Genomic DNA, 10,531 nt, shown 5'->3' on the forward strand with positions numbered 1-10,531 from the left:
TATACCCTCAGTCTTTCTGTAGACATCATTTGGATGAACATTGTCCATGCAGCTTGAGATTCATCCAATGGGAGAGGTGATCTTGTCCAACCAATCGATGAAGACGCAGTGTATCCAAGTGGAAGGCTGTGGCTATAAAAGGGATTTCTTTAAAGGGAAGGTATCGTCAAAAAAATAATAACTGAAAAAATGTAAAGTAATAATGTTTAAATGTTTTGTTTAAATATTATTATTTTTTTTTAATTGTGCAAAATATAAAGAAAAAAATTAAAAAGTTTGATATTTTCCACTGTTAAACACTAGGGGGAGCAGCTTCTGAAATCCTACTGAATTTTCACTGTATAAAAAGCTCAGATTACAGCCTGCCGTAAAGTGGGCGGAGTCTGCTCTCCTATGTGTGATGGCACGCCTACCCCCTCCTAATCTGAGTGTTTACAACAGATAACAGAGAATGACATATAGGGACACAGTGCACAGCCATTTTCCTGGTGACCAGAAATGTCTAAAGTGTCACCAAGGACAGCAGGAGTATCACACAGGACAGGATTAGATACACAGCTCAGCAGACAGTATCACACAGGATAGGATTAGATACACAGCTCAGCAGACAGTATCACACAGGAGAGGATTAGATACACAGCTATGCAGACAGTATCACAGGATAGGATTAGATACATGGCTCAGCAGATAGTATCACTCAGGAGCATTAGATACATGGCTAAGCAGACAGTATCACACCGGACATGATTAGATACACAGCTCAGCAGACAATATCACACAGGACAGGATTAGATACACAGCTCAGCAGACAGTATCACACATGAGAGGATTAGATACACAGCTCAGCAGACAGTATCACACAGGAGAGGATTAGATACACAGCTCAGCAGACAATATCACAGGACAGGATTAGATACACAGCTCAGCAGACAGTATCACACAGGATAGGATTAGATACACAGCTCAGCAGACAATATCACACAGGACAGGATTAGATACACAGCTCAGCAGACAGTATCACACAGGATAGGATTAGATACACAGCTCAGCAGACAATATCACACAGGACAGGATTAGATACACAGCTCAGCAGACAGTATCACACAGGAGAGGATTAGATACACAGCTCAGCAGACAGTATCACACAGGAGAGGATTAGATACACGGCTCAGCAGACAGTATCACACAGGAGAGGATTAGATACACAGCTCAGCAGACAATATCACACGACAGGATTAGATACACGGCTCAGCAGACAGCATCACCCAGGACAGGATTAGATACACAGCTCAACAGACAATATCACACAGGAGAGGATTAGATACACAGCTCAGCAGACAGTATCACACAGGAGAGGATTAGATACACGGCTCAGCAGACAGTATCACACAGGAGAGGATTAGATACACAGCTCAGCAGACAGTATCACACAGAAGAGGATTAGATACACGGCTCAGCAGACAATATCACACAGGAGAGGATTAGATACACAGCTCAGCAGACAGTATCACACAGGAGAGGATTAGATACACGGCTCAGCATACAGTATCACACAGGATAGGATGAGATACACAGCTCAGCAGACAATATCACAGGACAGGATTAGATACACAGCTCAGCAGACAGTATCACACAGGATAGGATTAGATACACAGCTCAGCAGACAATATCACACAGGACAGGATTAGATACACAGCTCAGCAGACAGTATCACACAGGATAGGATTAGATACACAGCTCAGCAGACAATATCACACAGGACAGGATTAGATACACAGCTCAGCAGACAGTATCACACAGGAGAGGATTAGATACACAGCTCAGCAGACAGTATCACACAGGAGAGGATTAGATACACGGCTCAGCAGACAGTATCACACAGGAGAGGATTAGATACACAGCTCAGCAGACAATATCACACGACAGGATTAGATACACGGCTCAGCAGACAGCATCACCCAGGACAGGATTAGATACACAGCTCAACAGACAATATCACACAGGAGAGGATTAGATACACAGCTCAGCAGACAGTATCACACAGGAGAGGATTAGATACACGGCTCAGCAGACAGTATCACACAGGAGAGGATTAGATACACAGCTCAGCAGACAGTATCACACAGAAGAGGATTAGATACACGGCTCAGCAGACAGTATCACACAGGAGAGGATTAGATACACAGCTCAGCAGACAGTATCACACAGGAGAGGATTAGATACACGGCTCAGCATACAGTATCACACAGGATAGGATGAGATACACAGCTCAGAAGACAGTGTCACACAGGAGAGGATTAGATACACAGCTCAGCAGACTGTCACAGGAGAGGATTAGATACACAGCTCAGGAGACAATATCACACAGGATAGGATTAGATACACAGCTCAGCAGATAATATCACACAGGACAGGATTAGATACACAGCTCAGCAGACAGTATCACACAGGAGAGGATTAGATACACAGCTCAGCAGACAGTATCACACAGGAGAGGATTAGATACACGGCTCAGCAGACAGTATCACACAGGAGAGGATTAGATACACAGCTCAGCAGACAATATCACACGACAGGATTAGATACACGGCTCAGCAGACAGCATCACCCAGGACAGGATTAGATACACAGCTCAACAGACAATATCACACAGGAGAGGATTAGATACACAGCTCAGCAGACAGTATCACACAGGAGAGGATTAGATACACGGCTCAGCAGACAGTATCACACAGGAGAGGATTAGATACACAGCTCAGCAGACAGTATCACACAGAAGAGGATTAGATACACGGCTCAGCAGACAGTATCACACAGGAGAGGATTAGATACACAGCTCAGCAGACAGTATCACCAGGTGGTTGTTGATGGATGCTGATGGATCCAGTCTAAGCTCTTAGGAGCTGACTAGAGAATCAGGATACCCTGTGGCTTCAATCTAGGGACTCCGGTTCCGATTGGAGACCATATCCACAGTCTAGGGATCCGGCTGCCAGGATTATATCATCATAGCAGGACTACCTAAGGAGGACACTCAGGTTGGGACAGTTCAGTCACCTGCTACAGACTTTGCAGACCTCACACAGCTTCCTAAATCTCGCATTATTCCTTTCTCGGTGGGTGCCCGCCAAAAGCAGGGTGCTGCTGGATTGGAGTAAATAGCCCTGGGACCTCTGAGGCATGGACATTCTAAATCCCTGGTGAGCCAGCGGAAGAGTGAGACTCTGTTGCCTGTTACCTTTGTGTTTTGCTGGTTATGTGTTATGTGCCGTTAATTGTTGGGGATAAAAATAAAGTCTAATTATTGTGATTCCCTCACCCTGTGTTGTCTGTTACGCCCACGGTTAAGGAGGCCGGCGTTCAGTTGGGATGAGCCCTGAGCCACGCTGCCTTTCTAAAGGCGGCAAGTTTTAGCGGGCGAGAGCACCCACTGAGCCCCGTGTCTCCACAAGGTACTTGAATGTAAATGTTTATTTGTGATACTATGTCCTATCATTAGGCCTTGGTCCCACTTGCGCATTGCTTCTGATGTGAGCACAATGGGACCCCCACTGATCAGCTGGTCTTGGTGCAGGTGGCCGGAAATTCTTATTTCTGGATCTGCTCCGTCCTCTGATGGTGTCCGCAGCCGGGTACTCCACATCCACCTCATTCATTTTAATAGGAACCTGCTGCCACTATCTGAAGACGGAGCAGATCCAGAACTGAGCACTTCCGGCCACCGGCCACCACCGACATGGCACCTAGAACAGGCGATTGGCGGGGGTGCCAGGTGCCGGATCCCGACCAATCAGACATTGGTGATCTATCCTAAGGGTGGCTTTACATGCTGCAATATCCGGCCCGATATCGCTAGCATGCGACCCACCCCCATCGTTTGTGCGAAACGGGCATATCGCTGCCCGTCGCGCACAAAATCTGGCACCCCCGTCACACATACTTACCTGCATAGCGACGTCGTTGTGACCAGCGTACCGCCTCCTTTCTAAGGGGGCGATCCGTTCGGCGTCACAGCGACGTCACTAAGCGGCCGCCCAATGAAAGCGGAGGGGCGGAGATGAGCGGGACGTAACATCCCGCCCACCTCCTTCCTCCCGCATTGTGGCCGGAGGCAGGTAAGGAGAGGTTCCTCGTTCCTGCGGCGTCACATGTAGCGATGTGCACTGCCGCAGGAACGAGGAACAACTTCGCCCCTGCGACAGCAGCGATAACTGGGAGCGGAGCCCCATGTCAACGAGGAGCGATTTTGGACGTTTTTGCAATGATCCAAAATCGCTCCTAGGAGTCACACGCTACGACATCGCTACAGCGGCCGGATGTGCGTCACAAAATCCGTGACCCCAACGAAATCACTGTAGCGAAATCGTAGCGTGTAAAGCCCACTTTAAAAAAAAGTCTTCAGTGTTAAAGTAGTGGACAATCTCTTTAATAAAGTCTTGTGCCGTCTGACAAGTTAAGGGTTACTATGTTTTTATTTATGTTGTTAGGAGCATTAAAGGGGTTGTCCAAGTTTGTGATGAGACTGCAGTCACTCCTTGTGTCACTCTGTGACTGCAGCCTTCTGAATTCTTACAGTGTGCACTCTGCACGCTGTCAGGATTCTCTGATGTCGGCAGTGACAGTGGGAGGTTATGAAGCTGCAAGTATGCGATTTACATAGATGTGGTCACGTGCTGAACAGACATGCTCAATGAAAATGAATTGACTGAGGCTGGACACATCAAACCAGAATGTGGCCAGAAGTGTACAAATCTCATACTTGTGCTCACAAGATCGTCTATTCTCGTCACTGGCACCGGAGAATCCTAAAAGTGTGCAGAGCATGCGTTGTAAGAATTCATAAGCCTGAAGTCACGAATAGATTCACTGCAGATTTTCGTCTCTAATCTGGACAATCCCTTTAATTACAAAATTAAGTAGTGTAGTATCCTCAGTTCTAACAGCGTGTAATATACCCACTGTCACAATTCAGCTCTGCTCACTGGTCACCACATGGCCACTCCACTCATATGTGATTTTCATACTTGCATGTGACAATTAGCTTTTCTTCATACATTTCTCATTGAATATTGAGAGAATTATTAAGAGAAGCTCGTTAACACATGACTGTAATTGTGCAAATCACATATGAGTGACTGGTCACATGACGACCACCCAAATTGCTTGGTGGGGGGCGCCAGACTGAATTCTTGCCCCGGGTGCTGGAAAGCCTAGATACACCTCTGCTTTGGTATTGCCACATATAGTTAAATTGACCACTCCTGGGCTTCCTTGGAGAACCAGCATGGCAGTTATGGTGGTCTTAAAGGAAACCTGTCACCAGATTTTGGCCTTCTAAACTAAAACTAGCACGTTAAGCAGCACATGTGCTTCATTCTATAAAGGTGCACGTTACCCCTTGACCCCCTGTAGACCCCACAAATACCTTTAGAAAATCTCCCGCCCTGTATGTAAATTGTCCGGTCTGGTCTGATGGGTGTCCTAATTTGCGCCTCCTGTCCCTCCTTTTGCCCTCCTTCTGTGCTGATTGACGTGAATGACGCCTCAGACACGGGCAAAATCTCCATATTCCCGGCTTGCCCACCTGTTGCGGGCAGAGCCAAAAAACGTAAATGTGCCTGTGCGAGTTCTCAGCGCAGGCGTGAGATTTTGCCCAGCGATATAGATGAAGCGGGTGTCATCCATTCGCTGGGTAAAATCTCGCGCCTGTGCAGAGAACTCACCGATTCACGCAGGCACATTTATGTTTTCAGCTTTGTCCGCAATAGGGCAGAGCGAAGTGCGCCTGCGCAAGCCAGGAATATGGAGATTTTGCCCGCCTACATGGATGGCGCTGCTTAAGGTGCCAGTTTTAGTTTAGAAGGCCAAAATCTGGTGACAGGTTCCCTTTAAGCAGGCTATCAACTGCCATGATGTGCCTCTCTGTGATCGTTTCGTGGGGGGGCTGATAGGTGTTTGTATTGTTAGTGTTTTCACATTAGAAATGTTACATTGTCTTTTTATTGTTTGTATTATTAGTATTTTCACATTAGGAATGTTATATTGTCTTTTTTCTGTTTGTATTGTTAGTATTTATGTCGTGCCCAGGGATATGGGGTACTCGGTCTCGGGCAGGGTATATCTTGAGAATGTCACTGTGGCCCTGGACCCTTTTTGTAATGGGGGTTATTTACAGGGGATTAGAGTAATGTTCATATGTGACGCCACTTGCGGTGTTGCGGCTATGTATATGGACCCGCCGCTGCAGAATGTCACTACTGAGGCTGGTGTTAACAGCAGCCTGGATGTTAGACCCTCCGCAAGCCGGGCCGGGCCCCAGAGGATGGTTGATGTGACGGGCGTTGGAAGAAGGTAGTCCACACAGAGGGTTGAGTGCAACTGGTTTACTCACTGCTGGTTGATGGTAACTGGTTAACAAGGCCGGCTGATTTCACCTCCAGGTCCCCTTCGTCCCAGTGCCAGTTTAGTACTCTGGTACCTTCTTCCCCTGCACCTGTCTCTGGTAAATGGGTCCCCGTGGCGTAGAGCAACTGAGGGTCCCCGTCTGGTGGTTTGTCCACTTCTGTCCGCCTGACGGTAGTGTGAACCCTGTAGGGTTGGAGTCTCTGGTTCTGTCACCGGTTCTCCTTTTGCTACTAAGTCTTCGGAGTTTTAGGGTCAGCAGGGTCCTTGGTGGTCCCCTCGCTGTGCAGGTGTTAACAAGTCGGCGTGGAGCTCTTTCCTGTCCTAGGGTCCTGTACTCCATTGGTGCGTAGTTCCGGGAGTACTTCACCGGCAACTACTCTCCTGAGTACCAGGTTACCGTTAACCCGAGTAAGGACGTCGCTTCACTTCCACCTCCACTCCTCTCCTGCTACAGTCTCTCCTTCCATCTCCGTCTGTCTCCACAGTCCGCCCCCTCCCACCTGGTTGACTAGTGGACTGGAGTGGCTCCACCTCTAGGCGGCCATCCATTGGTCCGAGCATAACCTTGAACCATTGTATGGGGAATTGTTGGGGAAAAACTGGGCTTACCTGGGCTTTTAGTGTTACTGGCACTGGTATTCTGGGGCCCTAGGGGGTAGGCCCTGCATCCTGGTGGGGATGCAGAACCTTGTAGCACCCTGATGGCTTCAGGGGTGCTACATTTACACATTAGAAGTGTTTTATTGTCTTTTTACTGTTTGTATTGATAGTATTTTAACATTAGAAATGTTACATTGTCTACATTTCCTCCTCTTCATCAGAGCTAACATCGTACAGTTAGATGATCATTTGTAACCATCTACGTTTCAGTGCAGATTTCACCTCTTGGTTTTTTAGGCTGTAGATCAGTGGGTTCAGCATGGGGACGGCAGCCGTGTTGAACAAGGAGAAAAGCTTGTTGGATTCCAACGTGTCCATTGAAGCTGGTCTAAGATACTGGCAGACGAGTGTGACGTAGAGAAGTATGACCACGGTGAGGTGTGAAGAGCAGGTGTAGAAAGCTTTATGCTTCCCTAGAGTAGAACGGATGCTAACTATGGTATGGATAATGAAGATATAAGGGATAAACGTGAGGACAAAGGGGAAGGTGGAAAGGAAGAGTCCGCAGATAAACATCAAAAAGTCAGAGAGGGATGTATCGTTACAGGACAGTTTCACAAGAGGGACAATATCACAGAAGAAATGATTTATTTCGTTAGATTTATAACAAGTGAATCTGGATATTAGAAGAAGATGAGGTAGAGATTCCACAAAGCCCAAAACCCAGCAGACACCAGCCAGCGTAGAGCAGACACCTCGGTTCATGACCGTGGAATAGCGCAGCGGGTTACAGATGGCGACGTAGCGATCGTAGCTCATGGCCGTGAGAATCAATAATTCATTGCACACCAGAGATGTGAAGATGAACATCTGAATCAAACATGAAGGTACAGAAACTGTCTTGTCACCAGATAAAAAGCTAATGAGGATCTTATGAAGAGTGACCGTGCTGGAAGAGATGTCCAAGATGGACAGGTTACACAAGAAGAAGTACATGGGAGTATGGAGCTGGGGGTCCGCACACACCAGTAGGAGGATGGTCATATTACCACCAACAGTAATAAGATAAATAAGAAGGACCAAGAGGAAGATTGGCACCTGAAGCGTTGGAACATCAGAAATGCCCTTAATAATGAAGAACGTGGTCAACACTGTATGATTTGTTGCAATCATTAGTCTCAGTTGCTTATAAAATCTTAAAATAGGAAACACTTATGGATTAATTGTAATATGAATCGCAGACAGTCGGCCATGAAAGTAGGAAATAATTGACATAAATGAGTGCAGTTGTAGCAGGTGGATAATTACCAAATGAGTCTCGGAGCCTAAGGGGGATCAAAAGGATTATTAGCCACATGAGAAGTCACCAGAAATGGCACATGGTAGGTTAAGCGCCGGTTACAGGAGCTTTAGTTAGGCTGAAGCCACACAGGAATTACTGCAAGTCCTCGCATGACACTCAGCACACGCTCGCAGCACAGCAGGAGCCGAGTGTCATGCGAGTGTCATGCAACTGTGGTCTGATCCTGTGATCAGACAACAGCTGCGCAGGGGCGGGGCGGCTCTACACAGGGGAGGGCCAGCGCGGGAGAGGGAGGTATTTATCTCTCTATCTCCTCCGTTGCTGGCTGTTGCGAGAATCACATCGCATTCCGCTATAACGTGAGTACAGTGCAATGTTTCTCTCACCCCTTAGACTTGAATGGGTGCAAGTGAAACAGAATCGCATTCCACCCGCAGCATGCTGCGACTGTTTTCTTGGTCCGATTAGGTCTGAGAAAAAAAAACTCTCATGGAAGCAACCCCATAGAGTAATATTGGTCCAAGTGGAATGCGATTTTTTTATTGCATTCCATTCGCTCTGTATTACTCGCCGTGTGTGCTGACCCTTATTCTTATTACACATCCTAGATAATCGTTACAGAAAGGTTTATTCCCAGAATCCAAAGTTATTTTTTTTTCATATGTTAGGGGATAACATAACCAATCTGCAGAACTCCGGCTTCAATGGAGCAGAGGTGGACATGCTTGAATTCCACTCCGTTCATTCTCAGTGGAACTGCTGGAATTAGCCAAGTTCTGCACTGGACTTTCTTTGGCATTCCCATAGTGGAGGTCGAGCATGTGCGCCTGCACTCCATTCAAGATTAGTCTCTGCAGAGTCCGGTTCTTGGGATCAAGAGTCCTGTTTTTGGGATTGCTGGGGGTCCAAACCCAAGCAATCAGTAAGTATAGGAAATAACTTTTGACTCTGGGAATACTACTTTAGTTTGAGTGCAGTTAATGCTAACAATTCCATCTTGTATCTGTCACGATTCCTCTGCTCAATGTGTCTTGGACGCGGTCAGTGACCGTTTTGCCGTCCTATGGAATCAGGGCCGTGTGAAGCTGTCAGTTGGGTGAATGACAGCTCAGTTGTCCAATCTAGTGCAGAGGCGTTCTGAGCTGTTGGCATGTTGATTGACAGTTCAGCCGTACAATCTGAGTCTGGGTTTCTTCAGGTGTTCCCTGTTCTGAGTGATTGCCCAGCTACTTAGCTGAGCAGTCAGTCCAAGATCACTGCCAGTTGTAGCACTTGCTCATCGGTGGATGTTGGCCTCAGTTATCTGCGCTGTGCGTTTTGATCTATTGCTGCCAGACCTTAGACCTCCCTTGACCACCCATTTTCCTTGCCCCATTGCTTTGATCTGCTATCCTCCTGGTATTCTGACCCAGACCATGACCTGCCTACATTTTCGTCTGTCCCCTTAGTTCACAACGTGCTCTCAGTATCTGACCCAAGAACATTTAACTACCTTATCTTACGGCTTGTCCGTGAGTAGTAACTAGTGTCACATTATGACTGACCCTATTTCTCCCCATCCCATGAATCTAGTTCATACACTCTGTGATCAGGTGATGAATCTGATGTGGCGCCCCTGACCTGGTCAGGCACCACAGAGTATTGCACCCATGCGGGGACAATGCCTCCAGGTAATCTCCAAAGGCCAGGATGAGGTGCACACACAAACACATAGTGACCAGGTCTCCCACATCACTAGAGGGGACCCTTGGGTAGCCAGTAGGGGTTAACTTTCAATTCCCAGCAAGGGGTGTGCTCCGAGGCTGGTTGCTAGGAAGCAGGGCAGAGAGGAAGTGAGGGAAGTCGGGAGCTGGAGGTTGAGGTGTGTGGAAGGGAGCAGAGGGGCTCTCGTGTAAGACAGGTCCTGAGGAGTGCAGTAGCTGAAAGCGGGGGAGAAAGGGCACCGTGGGTCGGCCTGAAAGACATCCAGAGAGAGGGGTGGCTGAGTACGGAGATCCTGGTATCCGAGCACGCAAGGGGAAACAGATCCCCAGTACGGGCAGCAAATCATCCAGAGCTGCTTAACCTACAGGTGGGGGGGGGTACTTCATACCCTCACCACGACTACACAGAGCTCGAGCCAAGCAGCAATCACCAGGCCCATAAGGGGACAGGGCCAGAAGCCATCCCACCAAGGCCACGCTGCCGGCAGACGGGCCAGAGAGAGGGGAGCAGGGTAGTAAC

At 47.8% G+C, this 10,531-nt stretch overlaps 1 protein-coding gene across 1 annotated transcript; it reads right to left on the reverse strand.

Annotated features, from left to right (window-relative positions):
• Nucleotides 1–7,242: 7,242 nt before the first annotated feature.
• LOC142250449 (olfactory receptor 8D1-like) lies at nucleotides 7,243–8,178 on the reverse strand. Its single transcript, XM_075322629.1, has one exon. It carries the CDS (start codon nucleotides 8,176–8,178, stop codon nucleotides 7,243–7,245), a length of 936 nt encoding a protein of 311 aa, XP_075178744.1.
• Nucleotides 8,179–10,531: the final 2,353 nt, after the last annotated feature.

Source organism: Anomaloglossus baeobatrachus, chromosome 9 (genome assembly GCF_048569485.1).
Source record: "Anomaloglossus baeobatrachus isolate aAnoBae1 chromosome 9, aAnoBae1.hap1, whole genome shotgun sequence".
In the NCBI taxonomy this organism is placed as follows: Eukaryota; Metazoa; Chordata; class Amphibia; order Anura; family Aromobatidae; genus Anomaloglossus; species Anomaloglossus baeobatrachus.

Bases quoted from the DNA above. Each gene is read 5' to 3' on its own strand.
- LOC142250449 (XM_075322629.1), bottom strand. From the start codon at position 8,178: ATGATTGCAACAAATCATACAGTGTTGACCACGTTCTTCATTATTAAG.